Source organism: Arachis ipaensis, chromosome B3 (assembly GCF_059453495.1).
Source record: "Arachis ipaensis isolate K30076 ecotype BB chromosome B3, ASM5945349v1, whole genome shotgun sequence".
Classification (NCBI taxonomy): domain Eukaryota; kingdom Viridiplantae; phylum Streptophyta; class Magnoliopsida; order Fabales; family Fabaceae; genus Arachis; species Arachis ipaensis.
The window spans coordinates 17,800,039-17,823,094 of record NC_142438.1 but is presented as its reverse complement, the minus strand read 5'-3'; the positions used below and the strand labels follow the sequence as shown (position 1 = coordinate 17,823,094).

The following is a 23,056-nucleotide window of genomic DNA, read 5'->3' as shown; positions in this document are numbered from 1 at the left end:
AATAATCATAGTATAGTTATACTGTTATATTAAATTTCATTATTTTAGTAACTAAAAGAAAAATTTGAAATAGCCAATGAGTTATAGTTCAAATGGCATAGTCTTCCTATATTCACTTAAGAAGTTGCGAGTTCGAGTTTCTTTATCTTTAATAAAAAGAATTGAAATAACATGAATAAAGCATATATAAATATATGGTAGTTTTTTTTTCTAGAACATTCTTTTTATAAAATTTAGAATAAATAATATGAATTAAATTTTATGGTTTCTCAAACTAGCACTTTCTAGTTCCTACTATTCTTAAGCTAAAATACTATTTCATCCTATGAAAGTTAACCCTTTTTTTTTACAAACTTTATATATTTAAGATAAATTTAAACTAAATATAAAAAAAGAAGAAAATAACACAATCATTCTTATGTTACATAATCTTATTCTTCTATCACCACTTTTATTCTTCCTAATATAATATATGAATTTTGTTGGTAAAACACATCTATGCAATCTATTTATAGAGTAAATCTCCTTTGGCAGCAAGAACCTTGAAACCAAAATATTTTAACAAGAAACATTTGTTGAGATCAGATATTAGTATGTCTTACATCATTATGATTTAATTCTGGTTCAGGGGATATATAAAGCTAATTCGGGAAATATAGCAGCAAACTCATAGTGGGGCAAATGATATCAAGTTTGATGATTTTGTTGTAGCTTGTGGCAGGTGCTGCTCCACTTGATCAGTTTATCTTTTCCCAAGTTATTTACCATATATTTCTTCTCAATAAGATTCTCTTCTAGATAACTTTATTACTTGTTAGCATATTCTAGTATGCTTATTGCAACCAAGTGAAATCAAATATCTTTCTGAAAAAGAAGTATTATCTGTTCATTGTACATTTTATAAGAGAGGTATCATCAATGGTTATTTAAGTAATCATGTATGTTGGATGTGTAATATGTTGGATTTACTGGATCATCGTTATTTATTAGGTATATTATGTTGTATTTAACATTTTTTTAGTTATTTAAAAAATTATAAATCCAATTCAATCTAATCTATTTTCTTTGGTAGTGAAACATTATATGTTTATTATTTATGTGTATTTTAATTTTTTTTTTGTCATAAACTTTGATGTTTGAATTTGTTTGTAAATTTTTAATAATAAATTATAGACAAATTATGATGTGAAATTATAAAATTTTAAATTTTTAATAATTTTATTTTATATTTAATTAAATTCGTTCAACTACGGTCCAATTTCAATTAAACTATTGAATTAGTCACTTAACTGATTTACTAACTGATTTAGTTCTGGCAACTTGGTCATGAAAAATTAGTTCTAACCAACTAGATTAACTACATACTCAATTGTTGTCTTCTTATTTATCTTTCGCTTCGTATCAAGATTGATCCAATTCAAGGCAAAAAATTAATTGCAAGCAGGTCAAAAATCGAAAAAGAATCAATAAAAAATAGGTAAATCGGTCGAAGCAATCCGTTTTTAGGAATTAACTAGTTTAGAATAATAAAATACAAATTTGTTTTATATATTCATATATAAACATATTATTTTATTATATTTGATTGATCATCGATTCAATTTTTAAACCTTTAAGCTTTTATTATTTTACTAGTTTAACGAATAACCTTCCAAATCATATGCATTGAAGTTGCTCTTATAACACATGACGATCCACATAAACATAGGAAACTAGGAAACTATTTATTGAGGAATTTTTGTAACTACCAGAACATCAAACACAGGGTGAGAAATATAATAGGAAACAAAGGGAGTTTGGAACATGGCTAACTCTCTACTACTGTTAAAGATGTCCTTATCTCCTTCTTAAGCCTAAATACAAAATTGGTATCACATTTTCTTTCTTCCTTTGATATCTGATAGGACAATTCCTTCAAGTTGAGACCTTATTAGTCCTCTTCTCCTGTTTCCATTTCTTCTTTCTTTCTCATTTTCCCTTTTATTCCTTCCATTGTGAAACCAAGCCTCATTGCTGATGATGATTGAGGAATGAGGAGTCTCCTTTGTTTTGAAAAGCTACATGCTTTTGCTTTGACTAAACCTAACAACTCGTTTGCCCCGAGATGCGAATGACAAGGCATCTCTGGTTGGCCGGTTGCTCCTGAACTTTTTTTGTTTTAGTTACTGGTTTTTTAAGCTTCAACATTCTGTGCATGCTGTTATTATGTACAGTTCTTAGAAATCAATGATAGGCTCCCCAACATTTAGATTTCTCTCCACTGTCCATGGTAGGTCAAAGAGTTTGGCAGTGATGAACTTGAAGATCTTGTTCACATTGATGTTGTAGGTTGCACTTGAAAAGAACAAGGGGGCATTGAGGGCCTTAGCATATGCTCTTGCCTGTTGCAATTTCCTCAATATAACAGCACATCACATACATTATTCATAACTTTAATAATATTCATATTTGGCTCTATTTGAAAAAGGCTTATAGCATTGCAACATGTGTTGCTTATCTTGCTTTGTAAATAAATAGAGGCATGGGGGTGTGTATGTCCTTGTCTACCTAAGGTTTAATCATCATCAAACATGCACTATCAAAGATGGGGTCCAATTTTACCAAAACTAAAATAGATAGGGACCATACCTATTGAAGATCCACAAATCTGAACAATTATGCAGGTGATTCTATTAATGTTTTCAAGAAGAGAAAAAGTTTATGACCGCATAAAATTTGTGTAAAGCTACACTCCTGTAGCTGAAAATTTTGTACTCTAATATTTCTAACAGTTCATTAAAAATCAAATCATAACATTTTAATCCTCAAGATATATATTTCAATTTCCAACAGCTTAAACCACCGTTCATAATTTATGTTTTGAAGTTATTAGGAGTGATGATATTTATTATTAATTACCATACTTCATCCTATTTTTTTACATCACATAAACACATGCTATTTTGACTCAAATGAAGTCCTAACATTGCTTCTTCATGATTCAAGGATTAGGATAACTCAAAGTTTGAATCTAAAGGTGCATGTGAGAGATTGCTAAGCAGTGGACTAGATTGCTACAATTTCCAATCTTTAGAAGACTAAAGTGTTATGATTTGATTTTTTGAGAGAGACTGAAGTATATTCTACCCAAAATCATAAGTTTCGTGACTAAGCATAGAAACTGTGCAATTAAAATTATCTTTTATGTGCCTATACCCTACAAAGATACTGATAATGTGTCTGCATGTAACATGTTAGGAGCTATTAAAGGTTTCTTTTAATATTGTCTGCAGTAAGCCCTATTAGTCCCTTTCACTTGAGTTGATGTTTTAACCGAAAACAACAATTTAAATCATAAGAGCTAAGAAACAAGGAAGAGAGGCTTCATATTGAAGCATTGACTAAAAGGTTTCTTAGTCCTTATTCAACTTCATCAAGAAATCATGTACAAAATTGATTCCTCTTCCTCTTGTGTGGATCATTCCGTAGACTTCCATAACTTTCTTTTGATTATTAGATTCTTAAACTGGTTAAATTGAAGGAAAACGTGGTTATTGATAAGTTTTAACTAATTATATTTTTTATTTTAAATTTAAAGTGTGATTAGGAATAAAATTGAATGTGACAGCCAATAAGGAAAATCATTTTCAGTTCTCTGCTGGTTTAAGAAACATCCACCAACATGTTTTTTATTGCAATATAATTTTACTATTTTTTTTTAGGATAAAAATTTTTAATATCATATTGAATCCTTCTTTAGAACCTGAAGTTTTGTCTTACTTGATTCAAGAATATCACTTTTTTAGGCGTAGCATTTTGGAATTAATTTCTATTTACCAACAGTATTTTATACTGTCAGCCAATGAAATTTAGCAAGAAAATGTGCCAAATTAACATATTTAGCTATCTATTGTAATAGCTACTCACTATGATTTTTCACTTGAACTTCTTGGCTAACAGTCTAAACCTTATTTTATACTATGGATAGAAATTAACCTCTTATCAATGTTTTCAGAAATTCATCTTTAGTGGTAGATAAAATAAAATAAAATAAAATAAAATGGTGAAATTGAAAATATTTACCTCACTAGCAATGGTCCATTGCATATCAATAGGGAGCTGAATGAAATCATCAAACTTGGTTCCTATCAACACTGGAATTGCAGTCTACCAAAAATTGAGCAACAACAACATCATCAACACTTAAAATTCTTAAATTCCTCTGTTATCAATCAATCAACATTGCATAACAATTAACTAAAGATAAGCAAAAGGATTAATTATATACCTGGTTCCATTTCCTGGCTTCTGTGTACCATCCTAGAACACTGAATCCAAAACACCCACCACACCATAAAAAAATAAAATAAAAAAAAAGAAAAGTAGCAGAAAATTTTTCTGAGATTAGCAAAGATTATTTAGCTACCCAAAAACTAGTCTCTTCCCTGATTTAATTTATGAGTTACTAATATAAAGAAAAACACCTGTTTAATGTGAATCTGCTTGTTAGATCAAACATGATTAAGATTGCCACAGAGTCCGTACATGCCACTGGAATTTGATCTATTGATTTTGAATCACCTGCACAAATATACAGATTATTAATAATTAATTAATCATAAATTACAATGATTAACAAACGAATCATCTTTTTTTTTAATAATCACTACTTAACCTTGAACTTCCCAGATTGAATACGAAATACGTGCCCCTCTAACATCCAAAGTTTTGTCCATCGGATTCAACCCTTTACCCTGTTGCCCATTCTCATCCCCAACATATTTCACCTTACAAAACCAACAAATTAATTAATAATTAATAATAATTACTTAAGTTGTGGTTTGCAATTGCAACGTTGCTGATGCAGAATTGTTCCTCATTAGTCACATTATTATTTTCACGAGTTTTAATTTCGAAAAATTCGTAAAAATCATAATTTAAAACAGAGCAATAATAAGGAAACCTAATCAATCAACAAATAAGACTCACCAAGAAGCTGGTTTTTCCAATTTGAGAATCACCTAACAAAGTGATCTTCAAAGAAACCAAATCGGGATCCAACTCATGAGCATGAAACTTTGGTGGCGAAGCCGCTTCATCCAACAGCCGAGGAGACGGCAATGCCGCCGCATCGGCCGGAAGTACGTGGTACGTGGCGGCATTGGCTGGCTTCGTGTTCTTTCCGCCGGAGCACGTGATGAAGTGGTGGAGCACACGGAGGAAGCACCGCCGTAGAACCACAACGCGCTTCTCGATCCGCCGCCGCAGCGTCGTAGATTGCTCAATTTTCCGGCGTAACTGTGGCATGCTAACAAAAAACGAAAAACACTTCTCTGATCTTTTTCCTTTTTAGTTTCTCTGTTCTGTAATTTTTGGATTTTTCAGAGAAATTAAGAAAAAGTTGGAAGTGTTTGAATGTGTTTTTGTTTATATTATATTTTTTTTAAATTTATTTTCTGTTGTTGATGATGGCCTCAAACTCAAGTGCAAGAAGTGAGCCTCTCAGCCATGAAAATGAAAGACGAGGTTGTGTGTTGTTTCATATTTTGAAAGCCCCAGGGGCATTTCGGGAAATAAATCCCTAATTTTTCTGATTTGATTAAATAATAATAATAATAATTATTATATAATTATTATTATTATTATTATTATTATTATTATGAAGTGTTTATTAGTGTTTTCACTTTTCGGTTACAACTTACAACGACTTTTTTGCTATGAGACGTTACTAGTCTCACTACTTTAACGCTACCGTTGACCGTTAAAGTATGGACACTATGCTTTTCCTCCTTTTTTTTTTTAAATCATTTTTAGTGGTTATGAATTTTTCTTCTTTCGGTTTACTCTAGAACACATGCTTCAAAGGAATTTATATTCGGAAAAAAAAAAGGGTTTGTTGTGAAATTTGAAAAAGTTGTCTTAAAAGTGTATGCAGTATGCTTAAATAGATCCGTGAGAGTGGCTACTGAAGAAAAGAAAAACTGAGATAAAGAGGAGTTTTCCGGAAAGGAGTGACATCAAAAAAGTTATACTAAAATAAAAAAGAGAAAAATTATAACTTCAATAGGGTATGTTTATTATTTACCTCTCATAGTGTTTTCACTCTGCAATTTGTTTACAACTTTAGTTTAGATGAGTGTCAAAAAAAAAAATTCAGGTTACATGTAAGACTAGAAATGAATTAAGTCAATTTGAATTTGATTGTTAACGATTTGATAAGTTGAATTTATCAATTTGTGAGCCAAACTTTAATTTAGATAAATTCAATTAATTAATTTATGAACTTACTCAATTAATCAATTATTATATATATTATAATTATAATATACAATTTTATGTATAGATAGAAACAGATTTATGTTCATAATTACGGGAGCAAGTATTCCAGGGGATTAAAATTTTTTTTCAACTAATATATAATAATAAAATTTATTTGTTCTTACTATATAATTAAATTTGACTCCAAAATGTTATTGAACATCACTCATCAATTTTAATTATGTAAAAATAAATAATAATTCAAAATTCAAATGAATTTGTTATAAACTTATAATAATAATCTTTAAAAAAGAGTGAAATAATTATAAATTTATTATTTTACAATTGTAACTAATAAATAAATTTAAAGCTTGAAAAACCTAATTATATACTTAGTGAATATTACTATTAGTATACATATATTTGATTATTTATTTAAAATAGAATTAATTATTAATTTAGTACCCGAAAAATTTAGATGTTTGACAAAAAGGTCCTGACAAAAGTTATTAACAAAATACAGTTATTGAATAATTTGAAAGAATTATTTTTCACATACAAGTTATTTATACATACAAGTCATTTATACTGTATTATTTAAAATTTTTTTGTGTATGTGTATTGATAAATTTTGTATAATTCAAACTCTTCTTTTTTTTTTTTGCATTATAAAAGTGAATTTTATTGAGTTAGGATTAACTTGTATAAACTTGTATGCCAAAAAGACTTGTATGTGTAGCAGGTCTCTAATTTAAAAATACGATAAAAACAACTAATAAATATTATATTTATTATAAGTGATAAAAAAAAACTTTTGTATTTAACAAACGATTTATTCATTTAATTTAAATTTCGTGCCAACGTTTGAATAAATATTTAAAAGATGTACACAAAAAATTTAGACCAAAATTTAATCTCTAGATTTTTTTATTTTTCAAAAAAGTTTAGTTATTCACAATTAAAAAATTTCACTTGACATAAAATTATAAAATTTTGAGAATAGAAAAATCATTTTTTAATGATAATTACAAAAAATGACATCAAAATATGATTTTTAAAATCTTTTTTTAGAATATATATTTAAGATATATCTAGTTCTTTTTACTGTATTTTTAAATATTTCAGAGGCTTATTTGTTATTAATATCTTTTAAGGGTTATTTTTGTCAGCAAGATATAAATTTTCGAATATTATTTTAATAATTTATTCGTTTAAAATAATATGTTTCAAAATATCATTCTCTCTTCTATAAATTATCGCTAGGTTAACATCTTAATTTTAAAATAACAAAAATATTTAGTAGTCAATAAAATTTAACCCAATATTTTACTAGATCTTACTATAAATATATAAAATTGTTGTGTTAACTTAATTTCAAATTAAATAAAATAATCTTATTAAAATAATTTTAATATTAAATTAAAAATGACTAATAAAAATATCAATTCTATATTTTATAATAACAAAATATAATTATAAAATTATTATTATGTTATATATATTTTATCTCCACTTACAAAATTTTTTAAATTTATCACCGTGTATAGACGTATATAATATATAATTTTGTATATACATACGTAATTTTTTATATATAATTATGATAGCGTAAAAAATTATAATTAATAATAGACAATATATATAATTTATAATTTTTTATATATAAATTATAATTTATTTATATAAAATTATAAATTATATTTATACTATTTGAAATAACTTATAAATTCGAGTCAATTTGTGAATTTTTAGTAAGTAAAACTTGAACTTTAGAATTTTTAATTTTTTATATTAAATTCACTTTTGTTCATAGTTATGTATATATATAGTATATGTAAATAAAAAATATATGAATATTCGGGTTATTATTTGACTTAATGCATCATTTAATTGTAAATATTTGATTGATGTGACATCAATACTAACCATTTAAACCCTAATAAATAATAATGGAGGGAAAAAAATGTGTGGTTCTTACTAGCTGTGCTGGACTGCTGGTTGTTGCTTGTTATTAGTTCTATATAACTGTATCTCCTCCCCAACAAAAATATCTTGCTAGCAAACTTACAAGACGGAAGCGGCATTATTTTGTAGGCGAATATTCTAATAAAAAATTTATAATTATCTCTATGCGAAAATGCATTTTTTAATTATAAATAATAAATTGTAGACTTTAATTTTAATATATATAAAAATATAACTAAATAAATAAATCATATTTAATAAAAAATATTTTTAGTATCTTTATTGAAATAGATACCTGTTTTAAAATACAAGTTTAATCCATTCAATTATTTGAAATTAATTATGTCCTTCATCTCAAAGTAATAAAGATAGAATAAAAAAAAAATTAAAATTTAAAATTTTTTCATAAAAGTTTTAAACTGTTAAACAAAAACAATCATAAATAATTATAGAATTAACCTACTAAAAAATAAAAATTTATATATAATTATTTTATATAAAATTAATAATTAAAAATTATTAATAATTTAATATAACTTTTACATAAAAATAATTAGACGTGAATTTTCACCGAACTATTATTACGAAGAGATTTAATAACATGAATGGTTTTGTGATTGCCGGGCTATTAGTTGAATTTTGAGTGATTTTGATAGTGACGGTTGAATTACCGTTGCCAAGTGGCATTAGCATGTACATAGATGCATATATTCTTTCCACAAAAACAGTAATTGTGTTTGTGCCACACATGTAACTTATCTTGATTCCTTAACACATGTCCATTAGAGAAAGCTTTTCATTTCTCCGAGAACTCTTGGTTGCAATTTCAGTTGACTAAAGCCAAGTTTTAAATTCAAGAAAACAAAACAAACAAAATAGTGAGTGAAATAATCCTGAGATACAAGCAGTAAAATAATCCTGAGATACAAGACATGAACATGCATAATGCTCACATATGAACACGTGTTGCCATGGATAACATGCTCAATGGTCCTATATTATTGAGCGGAGCCGCAATGAAACATTTTCAATTTTATTGGTTTATGAAAATATTTTATTGAGATTTGTAGTTATCGCAGATTCATAATGCAATAATGCATAATTATAGATGGGAAAGTATAAAGAATCAATGGAATATTTAGAGAGTATTAAAGATATAACTATTAGTGTTATCTTTTTCTATGAGTTGAATTTTTTGGGATGAGTGGTATCATGACATGGTGTTAGAGCGCTAGATCTAAAAGATCAAGAGTTCGATCTTTGGTGAACTCCAAAATTAGTTTAAACTTTTGGAAAGATGTTTATTATCTCTAATACTCGGATGGTTATTCTAGATAGTATAAAAGATATTTATTTTATAATTCAATAGCCTATTATACAAATATTCCATTGTCTCCCTAGCGGGACAGAATCAAAATATAGCAGGTTAAAATGGTAACAAATTTCTTGCTTCTTCTTTTTTTTTTTTTTAAATTTGAGATATTAGGTTAATTTTGATTTTAACTATGACATTGGAAAAGAGTTATACCCTTTATAAAACTTTAACATGACAATATATAGAATTATCTCTAATAAGGTATATTTATATTCTATAAAATAAATTTTTATTTTGATACATATCAACAAAAAATAAATTTTTATATTTATCCAATTAAGTAGTATCAGATCAGTAAAAATAATTATTTTTATATTAAATATATAAATAATTATCTAAAAAATAAATATAATTAATGACGGTATAAACTATTTATTTTGATAATGTATTAAAAATAAATTCTAAAATAAAAATATATGAAAAGAAGTTACACAAGAAAATGATTGAAATACGTTTACTTAAGCCAAGTTAAAATCTATATTAGTAGATCATTTTGGTGTATTATGATGCACAATTTATTTTAGTGTATAATATAATAATTATGTAGCAAGGGTGGCAATATGTATTATATATGTGGATACTCAATTCAATCTGGTTTAGATAAGGTTGTCAATTCGATCCGTAATGGGTAGGATTTTCGTGCGGGTCGAATATGGTGCGGGTTGAGCCTCAATTCCACTCGACCAATTCACACTCTATATATGTATATGTTATATATTTATATAAAATATGTTTCAAGTAGATATTGAACAAAAAATTTTTTATTAAATACAAAAAATTCTTAGCTACTAAGAGAATAATATTAATTGATAATTTAATACGTTTTCTTTTTACATAAAAGTCAATTCTATTTTAATTTTTTTTAAATTATATAATAATGTTACATTTTTTTATAATTTGTGAGTAGAATCAGGTATCTGTAGGTTAAAAACGAATAAGATTAAAGTTGAGATATTCTCAACCTACGAATAAAGTAATAAAATTGAATTTATATAAAAATTTCAACTGTTAGAATTGGATCCAAAATCTACCTTACTCTATCCATAGTCACTCCTAAGTAGGCTAACTTTTTTTTTTATATTTAAAAAAAAATAACAAAAAAGGGAGTTGTATACTTGTGAATTGTGATGGCTGGCTGGCTGCATAGGATCACATCACCAGATAATGAAGCTTGAAATTGCCGCATTCTTTTCATTCTTTTAAAACACAGAACAGTTTGTTTATTCATATAATAAGGCCGCTACAAACCATCTTCCTCGGAGTGGCATGCATCAGTGGCGGAGCTTAGTTCAGACAAGGAGGGGCCATGGCCCCCCCAAACTTTTTATAAAAAAATTAGTAGTACTTTTTTAAAAAATAAAAAATAATTCAATTGGTTTAAATACTTTATTATGACTTAAAATATCCAATAAGTTCAATAAGCCACACTCTTTTTACTTTTAAGTTCAAATATAAAAAAATAAATATTTTTTATTTATTTAATTTAATATTATTTTATATTTTACTATTTATTTAATTTAATTTTTTATATGATAAAAAATAATAAAATATTCAATAAGTATTAATATTATTGTATTTGTATAAATTGATAAAAAAATTTCAATAAATATTATAAATTTTAATGTTTGTCCTTCTAACTTCTTCTTTACATATTCTACAGCATATATATTCAAATTTTTATATAAAATAATAATAAAAAATCAAAGAATTGATGCATTTTTTAAGAGGAATGCTAATATTTAAGAAGGAGAACATATAATTTTTATAATATTAACAATTGTAGTTCTTCTACTTTAATGAATCACGAAAAAAGTAAGATAAAACCTTCAAAAGTTTAAACAATTACATCTGATGAGTTTGACCTTAATTTTTTGGAACGAGACCCTAAAAAACGGCTTTAAATTTGGCAATATCACAAACTAGAGAGATGAGATTAGACGAACTTATCTTAAATGGGTCTATATCAAAAGTATTTTGACAATTATCTTCTATGTGGCCCCCAAAATTTTGTTTCAAATTCCGCCACTGGCATGCATCATCGTATTACTCTTTTCTTAAATAAGCACAAATAATAGTTTAATGACATGTTTAGTGATCAAGAGTTGTTTGGGTAAGCTTTTACAAAAATAATTTATATTTAAATATTTTATGTAAAAATATTTTTTATTTATTAATTATATTTAGATATAATAATATAAAGTATTTTTATTTATTTATTATATAAAAAAATATTTTTAATTTTTTTAAAAATATGTAAATTGAAGTTTTTAAATTTTTTTATTTTTTACTATTTTTATTTTTACTATTAAAAATTTTTTAAATTCGCTAAAACTAAAAAAAAAATATATAATTTTTTAACAGCTTAATAACACTTAACCAAACTCGTAAATCTTGTAATATTTTTATTTCTATTATTAAAATTTTGTCAAACATACTGAAAAATTAAAAAAAAAATTTCTAATAACACCTACACAAGTTCTTAACCATGTTACAAATATAATAAAAAATGTTTAATCATGTCATTATCATGATACTTAGTACTTATTATTGTCGTAGATACTTATCTCTCGCATCACAGCTAAATTTATGATAGCGCGTTACATCAACACTTAAATATTTTATATTAAAAAATATTGTTTATACAGCACATATTCCTAACACTTGTATAAAAATACAATTATTATTAATTAATTAATTGTGTATCTAAAATATTTTTAATTAACAAAATAAGTATTAACTGTTAAGTAAATATGGATATTAAAATAGTATATATTATTAAGAGCGTAATCATACTATAATGATTTATTTATATTTGTATTTACAGGTCTGTTACATATATAAGTCTTTTTGGCTTACAAATTATACAAGTTGGGTAAGTCCAACAAAAGCCACGTGCACCACACTCCCCACACTCGAACGTAAATACACGCGCGTTACTCAACCGTTTCCTTTTTTCAAAGCGCGCTCATTATGAAAGATTCTTTCTATTCTTCCTCAATCAAAACCCAAACCCTTAAAATTTAAGCCACATTCGAAACCAAACAAAGTTCTGAAGAAACCGTCCAACTCATCGCGAAAAGTAAAAGAAACCAAGAAGAAAACATACAAATTTCTATAAAAAAATACTAAAAAGAAGGAACAAACATTATTCAAGGTACTGTTTCATTTTTCTTCTAGGTTTTTCACATTTCTGTTTCTGATTTCGAAATCGAAGCACTATATCGTCGTATTTCTCTCTCTGTTTCACTGTTCTTGGTTTAGATCTCATATTACTATTCTGATGAAACTGTTTAAGTCGTTTACGCTGTTCTAGGTTTTTCTTTATCGTTTACTAGTGAATGGTTTAACGTGTGTTTTGATCTATTTTTGTGCATGTTTTGTGCATGTTTGCATATTTTTTAAGTAGATTTGTATACATATAAACTCTGTATTGAATTTTAAGTGAAATGATTTTTGGGTGTATATGAAGGATTTTTGGGTGGTATTTTGAACTTAAAAGTAGAGGTGTATGAGACTGATATATATATATATATATATATATATATATATATATATATATATTAAGAGTATTTAAGTGTAACTGGTGATGTTCTAATTGTCCTTGACATTGTAGTGTCATTGTATGCATGCTTGGTTGAGTTGAATATGATTTTAAACTCATTTAGTTTTGTTTAATCGAAAAAACAAAAAATGTGTATAGGACTGTATTTGGGTGTATGCGGCTGGTATTTGGGTGTACGTGACTGGTATTTGGGTGTATTTTTTATCTATTGACAGTATTTCTTTTTCTTGCAGAAAAAATGACAACCAAGAACCAATGCAAAAAAAATACAATGCGAAAAAAACAAAAGACTTGAAGTGTGCCACTAGATTATTGAGTGAAAAATTTGAAAAGATGAGCGAGCCAAAGAAAGCGATCGTTCGTGAATTAGGTTTTGGTGGACTCATGCACATCCCACCAATGAATGTGCCTCACAAACTATTAAAAGAGTTGGCTAACTCCTTTAAATTGGGCAAAAACACACTGAAAACAAGCTATAGTTCCTTTAAAGTTAAACCCAAAATAATAAGGGCTGCCCTAGGTCTCAATGCATCAGGTAACTGATTACAGAAAATCTCTATACTTTCATTCTTTGTAATATATTTTTCGTAATATCTTATTCTGATCTCATGTAATCAAGTAATAAATTTAGGTGTATATGAGTGATATTTGGGTGTATTTCAAGTGATTTGGAGTGTAAATTGTTTTCTTTTTTATAGGAGATCTATTTCCTGATAAAGTGAGTTATAAGAAACTTTCTGAAGAGAACAAACTGATTTTTAGAAGGTTCCAGGGGAACACTCTAAAGAATATGACCGATGACATGATGAGTATCGGTGTTGAAAACGAACAAGATCGCCTGAGCCCTGATGTTCAAGAGGATTTTCATCCTCTATATTCAGATGGCGTTCTTGTTGCCAACAACAATAAACAAAGTATCTCCTGTGCACCTAGCTCCAATTTTTGAGATGGACAAAATAACGGAGGGCAACTGGGGAGCCTATGTGCTGAATTTCATCATCAAAGACATAACAAATTACCGTCTGAAAAAGAAAAAATAATCGACGGCTGCCTCTTTGCCTTGATGATAATTTATTTTTATCTGGCAAAAAACACAGACAAAAAAGGAGAAAAAAATCTTGGACTACCCTGGATTAGCAACTAGAATAAAGAGCTGATGGTTGCAAGGATGAGAGCAGAGATAGATGGTCATATGGTAAGTAGTGATCAGAATACATTCTCTAATTTGGGTGTATTTTATTTACGTAGATGTTGTAAACTAACATTTCTACTGTTTTAGGGTATCGTCAAGAAGGTAGAAACAAAAAAGAAAGAAAAAAAAAAAAAAAGAAAGAAGAAAAAAAAAGAAGGCATGGTCATCATCTGAGAGTGATCCATCAGAGACTAAAGTTAATTTTTTCTCTGAGTCAGAGGAACCTAGAAGGAAACAACCCAAAAAGACGGCAAAAAAGTAAGTAACATTTTTTGGTGTATTTTATCAGTTTTAGGATATTTTTTCCTAATGATTGTTTGCTTTCCAGAAAGGAATCCAGAAAGAGGAAGTAGATTTTAGAGGATTCCAATTCAGAAAGCAAAAGTGAATCCAATGGTGAGTAAGATTCTGAAATTATTATCACTTTCTTTCTTGTTTCTATCAAAATTTAATGTATTAACAGAGAGTTTCTCATTTAATTTCAAGAGTAAGGAATCGTTGCCAATTAAAAAGCAAAAATCAAAGAAAAAATTCAAACTCCTGCCAAAAAATATGCACTGCTTTCGAGAGTATTTCATCATTAATATTGTTGTATTTGTCTGATTCATAATTTTTTTATTTTCAGGATGCAATCCAAAAAAAGAAAGCAAATAATTGAGGATTCGTCTTTTGAAGAAGAAATTCATTCCTATGATGTGTAAGATACTTTCTAAAGCTATCTTACACTTTATCATCAAAATTATATTTTGTTAACATGTACTTTTGAATGTACTGTCAGAACTGAAATTGGAAGTGAAATAATAGAAGAATTTTCAAGACAATAAAAAAGAAAAAAACAAACGAAGAGGCTGCTGCATAGGGATATGTTGAATTTGGGTGTATATTACCATTTTTAAGATGTTTTGGTTGCTGATTATTATTCTTGCTTTATTTGATAGAATTTTGATATCATAATTTAACTAAATAGTATTTTTTTTGAATGATGTTTATTCTATACTTAAAATGCTGGAGGTGAACTTAGCAAACGAGACTAATCCTTTGTTTTAAGGACAAACGGATCAAAGCAGTGTAAACATACTTTTGGATAGCATATAATTTTTTTCTTATACCATTTTTTAAATTCTTTTTTTACCATATTCTTCTAATTCTGTATACATTTATTTTAGAACAAAGAGCCCTTTAATGTTTTATTCAAGAAAAAAAAACAGAAAAAAAAATCTGCAACTACGTAAGTTCTTTAAAAAAAAGAGCCTTTTCGGGTGTATTTGGTTATTATTTGGGTGGATTTCAGGTTGAGTCGGGAAGAAGAATCGGTCAATGACCCAGCTCAACAACAGATGGTCGTTTTTCAACCGCCCTCTGAACCGCTTAATATGTAAGTTTTACAACTAAATTTCAACCTTCTAATAATATATTTTAAAGGCCTTTCTTAACGTTTTATTTTTGTCTTGTTTAGAGTTCTAATTCAACTATGCCTGCCGTCATCCCAGACAACATCAGCAAGTCCTGTGCCACCATTTGAACCATTCCCCCAACAGAGAGGTGAGGAATAATATTCGGGTGTATTTAGTTATTGTTTGGGTGTATTATTTTCTTATTTGGGTGTATATCTTGAAAATTGAGCTGTAATTAATTCTTGGTTAAATTACACAGTTAGTCCCTATACTTTCAGTGAAATTGTAAATTGGTCCCTACAGTTTAAAAGTTTGTAATTGGGTCCTTGAAGTAAATTAAAATTTGTAATTGGGTCCCTACCGTCAAACTCCGTTTGATTTAACGGAATATTCGACAGCATATTCGCCCCTTGAGCATGTGAGTTGCACGTGCAGAAGCTGGACTGACAAAAGGCTCGTTATTTCTTAGTTCCAAATTTTTGTAATGACCAAAAACCCCACTGAGACCCTTCATTATCCTCGCGCTTCATCTCCAATAGAATATGTCTCTGCTCATGCTTCCCTTCTATCGTTGAAATTGATCATCGAGTGTGGTTCGGACTGTATAGAGTTGCTTTCTGATTGACATTGTTGGCAGCTGAAGAGTGAAATGTGCAATAGAGAAACACTAAAACAGGTAAGAGTTCATAACCCCCAGTCCGTTCACAGCTGTGAGTTGAATGTTATGGTTTGATTCCGGTTTTTTTTTTCCAGTGGAGGTTAGAGTATCTACTGTAGTTAGGGTTTCTTTGATAAATTTGTTTTTTCTAGTAGTGATGGGAGATTCTGTGTTTACCCTTGATCTCTACCATGGTGGTCAGATGGTTAGCAGGAAAGGAGGGAAAGAATACCTTGGTGGAATGGTAGTGGAAGGGTTGCAGTTTGAGTTAGATGAGTGGTCGTTACAAGAAATTGTTGCAGCGCTAAAAGAAATTGGATACACAGGCAATGCTAAAATTTGGTGGAACGAACCTGTAGTTGCATTGAAGGATGGTCTTAGGGAGTTGAAGTCTGATGGAGATGCAACGAGAATGGGTAAGTTTGTAGTGGAACAAGAGACTAAACACTGCCATGTGTATGCGGTTAATGGATGTAGACAAGGAAATGGGGGTTGAGATAACCTCAAATGATGAGGACTATATACCCTCTGATGGTGAGTACAGTGGTAATGATTTAGTTGAAGTAGAAGTGGTAAGTCAATCAGACTCTTCAAGTGAAGATAACAGATTTGATGACAGTGCTGACGATGGTGATCATGAGGATCATTTTGTCTTTAATGTTGAAGAAGAAAACCAACAAGGTCAGCATCCAAATTCCTTCGGTGGTAACAGTGGCTCATTAGGAACAGATGATAATAATGTTGATGTGGGAGTTGGTGTTGAAAATAACACAGAAGGGGTGACTAAAGATGGAGCAGAAATTGATGTTGGAGATATTTCTTCGGATTATGATACAGAGTCATTGGACAGCTCTGATGGAGATTCTGATGAGCCCGTAAGAAGAAAGAGGTATCCTAGATATAATGAAGCTGACATGAGTGTTGATTATGATTTTCGGTTGGGGACTGAGTTTAAATCTATTGCTGAGTTTAAGGAGGCTATTAAGGAACATGCATTATTGAATGGGAGGGACATCAGATATGTCAAGAATAATTAGGTTAGATGCAGAGTCAAATGCAAGGGTTTAGGCGGAGAGTGTCCATGGATGGCATTTGCAGGTAAAGTAGAAAAATCTGGCTATGTTAGGCTGAAGACATTGAAAAGCAAACACACTTGTGGGAGGAACTACAGTGGCCGTATTGCATCCAGCAATTGGATTGCTAAGAAAATCACCAATAACTTAAGTAGAGGAGAAGATATGAAGCTGGGGACTGTAATTCAAACAATTCAAGAAAAATACATGGCAAATATATCTGTGTGGAAGGCTTACTGGGCAAGAAGAAAGGCAAGGGAAGTTGTGCATGGGAAGGCAGTGCAGCAATATGGGAGGATTAGAGACTACTGTGCAAAGGTCTTTAGAGCAAACCCTGGATCGACATTGAAGCTGAAGTTGGATAGACCCTGTCCAACAATCCAACCAAGGTTTGTACGAATGTACATGTATCTCGATGCTGTGAAGAAAGGGTTCCTGGCTGCTTGTAGGCCTATTATAGGATTCGATGGTTGCCATCTGAAGAGTGATCATGGACAACAATTGTTGGTTGCTGTGGGCAGAGATCCTAATGATAACTACTTTCCCCTAGCAGTTACAGCAGTAGAGGCAGAGACTAAGGATTCATGGGCCTGGTTCTTAGAGTTGCTACTTCAGGACATTGGGGACTTCACAAATAAGAAATGGGTCTTTATATCAAACCAGTAAAACAAAAGATATTAATTTTAGTTTTCTATGAACTCATTTTTATAATTTTCTATGAATTTCATTCTTACTTCAGCTGACCATTGATCACTTGGCAGGGGCTACTTCAAGTATTTCATGAAATGCTTCTGGGAGTGGAGCATCGATTTTGCCTTCGACATCTCTATGCCAACTGTAAGAAGGCTTTTGGTGGGGTACAGTTTTAAGGGACTTAATACTTTCTACTGTTAAAGCAACTTATGTGGAGGAGTGGAATAGAAAGATGGATCGTTTGAAAGAGGTAAATAAAGAATGTTATGACAAGTTGGCAGCCCTGGATCCTAAGGTATGGACTAAATCTCACTTCACTCCATATGCCAAGAGTGATATGCTAATGAACAACATATCCGAGACTTTTAATGGACAAATTTTAGAAGCTCGTGATAAGCCCATTTTGACCATGTTTGAGTGGATTATATGTTATTGGATGGGGAGGTTTGCTGAGAAGAAGAAAAAGGGGGCTAAGTTCATGGGAAAAATACTGCCCAAGCCTAGAAAGAGGTTAGACATTATATGTAGAAGGTCCATGGAATGGCAACCTAGGTGGGCTGGAGATTTAAAGTATGAGGTTTCACATAAAAATAAGATGATTCAAGAGAGGTTTGTTGTAGATTTGCTAGCCGGTTCATGTAGTTGTAGGTTCTGGGGACTGGCTGGCATGCCTTGTCAGCATGCTTGTTCTGCAATCTTCATGAAAGGAGACAACCCTGAGGACTACTGCAGTAACTATTACACACCAGCAGCATATCTGGCATGCTATGAGACAACACTCAATCCAATTAATGGTGAAAATATGTGGCCAAAGGTCGAACTTGAGACAATTAGACCTCCAATTTTTAGGGTCAAGCCTGGAAGACCTAGGAGAGTAAGGATTAGAGAGCACGATGAGGATAGATCACAAACAAAACTGAGGAGGAGTGGAACATCAGTTACCTGCAGCAACTGTGACTAATATATGGACACAATAGGAGACATTGTCCCAATCCAGACATAACAGGTATCTGCGTTTATATCTTGACTCCTCATAGTTTGGTATTTTTGTACTCTATCACTAAGCCTGTGTGTTCTTTGTTTTCAGGAAACAACCCTGGATCTGAAACTGTTGCTCCTCAGGGTAGTGCTCCTGCACCTGCTCCTCATGGTAGTGCCCCTGCTCCTACTCCTGCTGAAACTTCCACTACTAGATCTGCCATTGTTAGCCAAAGAGGAAGGGGAAGGAGAAGGGGACATGGCAGAGGAAGATCCAGACCTGGAAAGGCTAGATCTGCTACTCCTGCTGTTGCTGTTTCTCAGCCTGCACCTGCACCACCTGCATCAGCTACAACTACTCCACCAATGACTGCACCAGCTCCACCACTGCCTCCACCAGATTCAAGAAGTTCCACAGTTCTACCACTGCCTCTTCCAGCAAATCCACCACAACCTAGACCAGTTCCAACAAGGTCCATAGCTCCACCACTGCCTAAGACAAAAAATTTTTGTGTAAGACGCAGTGGAAGACTTAAGATAGGTGTGAGGAAGGCAAAAGTTGGACCAAGTGAAACCGTAGACCTCACAGCAGATTAGTTTTTTTAAGTAATTATGACTGAGTAGTATTAGTTTTTTGGCTGTGGCTGTGAACTTTATTATATCCTATGTCCATGTACTGTTAGTGGCTTATGAAACACTTTTGTCGAACACTATTTAGGATGCTTGTTTTGTTTTGTCGCTTTTGTTATATTGGGCATATGGCTAGCTGTTTTGGAGGGACCACTTTGACTATTATTTAATATGAATGTTAATTACTTTACTCTATATTATGTCTACTAGAGCTTTCTGCAAAGGGACGAAATGAATGTAAATAATTTTTCAGAATCACCTGTCATTGATAAAAAAAGATGATTACATTCAGCAGTAAACACTATTCAAATACACTGTAGATACACTTTTTCTCCTAACTCATCAAACTTAGTTAAACCAATACACTGTAAATATTACCACCAACACACAACTCAATATCATCTTCTGCAATTGTTTCTGCTTCTTTATGTCACTCTCCACTCTGCCAATTTGTTGTTAGAGCAATGTAAAATCAGAATGCAATCTTCCTACACTTGCTTCCATGCGTCCTATCTCTATATTTAATCTATCTTTCTTTCTTTCTTGTGCCTTTAGTAGTGCAGCATTCATAGATTCATCCAACCTTACAAAATCTCCACCATGTTTTGAGCATCCTTCCGTTTGATTTCTGTGTTGGGTGCATTGAGATTGAGCCCCATCCATGTCTTCTTCATCAATCCATTCAAAAAACTTGCATCTTCTACTGGGACAGGATATAAATCTTCTATTTGGGTTCATCACAGTACTGGAGGTTCGGAGTGTCAGTAGATCTCCACAAAAGCAGTGAGTCATTCTCCCCTTTCCCATCACCTCTTCCTCTCTATCAATCCACTCAAAATAATTACACTTTGGTAATTTACAACAAGCAATAAATCTCCTACCTAGGCTGTTCATAGACGACGACGAGAGCACCACCATCTCTTCCTCACAGAAGCATTGATGTCTTCTCTTGTTCATACTCCTGGATGTTGAGCTTCCTTAGGACAATTGGTTTGGGTCCATCACAGCTTGAAAAAAACCTTCAACCCTAACAAAGGGACACAGATACTGGAGGAACGTTATGAGAGATAAGGGCATTCTGGTAAAATAACAACATTTAACGTCTCTACTCACGCTAAACGTTAGTAGGGACCCAATTACAAATTTTAATTTACTTCAGGGACTCAATTACAAACTTTTAAACTGTAGAGACCAATTTGTAATTTCACTGAAAGGGTAGGGACTAACTGTGTAATTTAACCTTAATTTTTTTATAATTTGATTCATTTTCTCTAACCCTGCAACACTCCACAACCCCAGAAAGTTGATGAAAGCACACCGACGGTGCCACTAGCTCCATCTAAAATGTAAGTTCAGCACAATATAACTTAGTTTTCGATATCATTCATCTATTCTTATTCTTATAGTACGATATATGTCAACACGCAATGATCCAGCCCCTGAAACCACTGCTGCTGCACTATTGATGATAGTCCGGACAACATTCTACGTACCTAGAGAATTTCCGTTGCCATCATTCAGCCTTGGCTTCACTGATTCAAGCCAAGAAAAAATACAGACCCAAGAGGGACAAGGGAAACCAGAACCTCAGGTGGAAAAAAGTATGAAAACCAGAGTACTAATAGAAGGATTAAATAAGCTGGTGGAAAAAATTGCAAAGAGTGAAGTAAAGACAGCACTGAATTTTACAGAGGGAAAAAGTCCCCCAATTAAAAAGCAGACTGTGGGCCAGATTTTTGACAAGTTTGAAACTCCTGGAATGAGCAATTTAATGTCGAACAAAATGAAAGAAAAATGCTACCTCTGGGCCACACGTATAAGGACATACGGGGACAAAAGTACTGATGAGTATGATCTAGTTTGCACACTCAATGCCCAACAATTATTGGTGTTGTCAAGAGTCCACTTTGCATCTTTAAAAGCTACTTCATATATCAAAGCTGACATAATATTAGAATAAGATTAATGATTATATTACGACATGTGATTGCAATATTAATTGATGTAATTAATTTGGGTATTTTATTTTTCTAGATTGTCATTGCTATGTGCCTGATCCTAAACCAAAAAAATATAAAAAAATTTTAAGAAAAAATTTACTGTCTCCCACCTAATATTGTGGTAAGGTGTAATGTAATAAAATTTGGGTGTATTTGTGTAATCTTTTGGGTGTATTAAAAGATTTCTTTTGGTGTTTCACAAATGCTGCAGAACATGACCATTGGAAATTATGCAGGTGGGGAGTTCTTACAGCCGAAATCCAAAAAGCTATTTATGATCAAAGACTACCCAATGTTTATACCCTTTTTGGACCTGAAAAAATTAGCATCACATCCATATGTAAGTTTTCGTTTCTAAAACTTCTTATCACAATTCTTTGATTATGTGCGAATTAAACTAAAACACTGTTCAATGTATACATGCTTCAGATTTTTGCACCTGTTTTCTATTCATAGCATTGGTGGATATGGATGGCTGACGTAAGAAAGAAAAAATTTATATACTTGACTCGTATCACAAGGAGTGTCCCTCCAAAACCAGAATGAATCTAAATAAATTTGTTGTAAGTTGATTATGTTTTTTGCGTTTTAAAATTTGGGTATATTTCAATTCAAACTAAGGTGTACAGTGTGATCCTTTGGGTGTATTCATTTATTAGATTTATTTTTTCTTATATTTTGCTTTGTTTTTTGTTTTTAGGGGTACGTGATTTCGAGAATTAGGATATATGCCAGGGGCACCTCTCAAGAAAAAAGATCGTGAAATTGAACCTCCATACATTGACATTTCAGGCCAACAAACATCGTATAAATCTTTCACTCCAAAAATTGTGTTTTCTCTTGTTGTCCTATTTTAATTTGCTAAATTATTTTTTGTTTTCAACTATGATTGTGCTGTTTATGTAATTAAATGACTTGAAATAATCCAGCCTCAAAACGTTAAAAAGGGAAAGTATGAGTAGGACAATTAGACTCAGGTAATTGTGTTTAAAACTATATAACTCTCTATTACTTTTCTAAATTAACAGAGTTGATTAAAAGAATATTCTTTTAAACTGTAGGTGGAGGTGGACCACTTTAGAGTTGAATTTGCTTCCCGAATTCTTTTTCATGAGATGAATCATGATAGAGATACAGCGATCAGGGAAAGTGAAGCAATGAGATTGTCCAAGCCATCTGCAGTGTTGTTGAATCCATATTGTTAAGTATATTCATATGATATTGACAGTGACAGTAATTAATTTCAGTGTTATTTAGTCTTGAAATAGTTTGAACACTTCTTGTAAATTTTGTGAATAT

The 23,056-nt window shown here is 30.7% G+C and overlaps 2 protein-coding genes across 2 annotated transcripts; one reads left to right on the top strand and one right to left on the bottom strand.

Annotated features, from left to right (window-relative positions):
* Positions 1-1,662: 1,662 nt before the first annotated feature.
* LOC107629961 (septum-promoting GTP-binding protein 1-like) lies at positions 1,663-5,489 on the bottom strand. The gene is made up of 6 exons (XM_016332932.3): positions 4,969-5,489; positions 4,655-4,766; positions 4,464-4,560; positions 4,268-4,307; positions 4,063-4,146; positions 1,663-2,381 (listed from the first exon to the last, which is right to left on the bottom strand). Exons 1-6 carry the CDS (start codon positions 5,284-5,286, stop codon positions 2,217-2,219), a joined length of 816 nt encoding a protein of 271 aa, XP_016188418.1. The 5' UTR covers positions 5,287-5,489; the 3' UTR covers positions 1,663-2,216.
* An 11,979-nt stretch (positions 5,490-17,468) lies between these two features.
* LOC148569945 (uncharacterized) lies at positions 17,469-18,325 on the top strand. Its single transcript, XM_088506749.1, has 2 exons — positions 17,469-18,101; positions 18,218-18,325. Exons 1-2 carry the CDS (start codon positions 17,469-17,471, stop codon positions 18,323-18,325), a joined length of 741 nt encoding a protein of 246 aa, XP_088362875.1.
* Positions 18,326-23,056: the final 4,731 nt, after the last annotated feature.

Excerpts from the sequence above, each read along its gene's own strand:
- LOC148569945 (XM_088506749.1), top strand. The coding sequence starts at position 17,469 with ATGGCATTTGCAGGTAAAGTAGAAAAATCTGGCTATGTTAGGCTGAAG. Across the intron at positions 18,102-18,217 it reads ACTTCACAAATAAGAAATGG|GGGCTACTTCAAGTATTTCA; the intron begins GTCTTTATATCA and ends ATCACTTGGCAG.
- LOC107629961 (XM_016332932.3), bottom strand. The coding sequence starts at position 5,286 with ATGCCACAGTTACGCCGGAAAATTGAGCAATCTACGACGCTGCGGCGG. Across the intron at positions 4,308-4,463 it reads AGCAGATTCACATTAAACAG|TGTTCTAGGATGGTACACAG; the intron begins GTGTTTTTCTTT and ends TTTTGGATTCAG. Across the intron at positions 2,382-4,062 it reads AATGGACCATTGCTAGTGAG|GCAAGAGCATATGCTAAGGC; the intron begins GTAAATATTTTC and ends AAATTGCAACAG.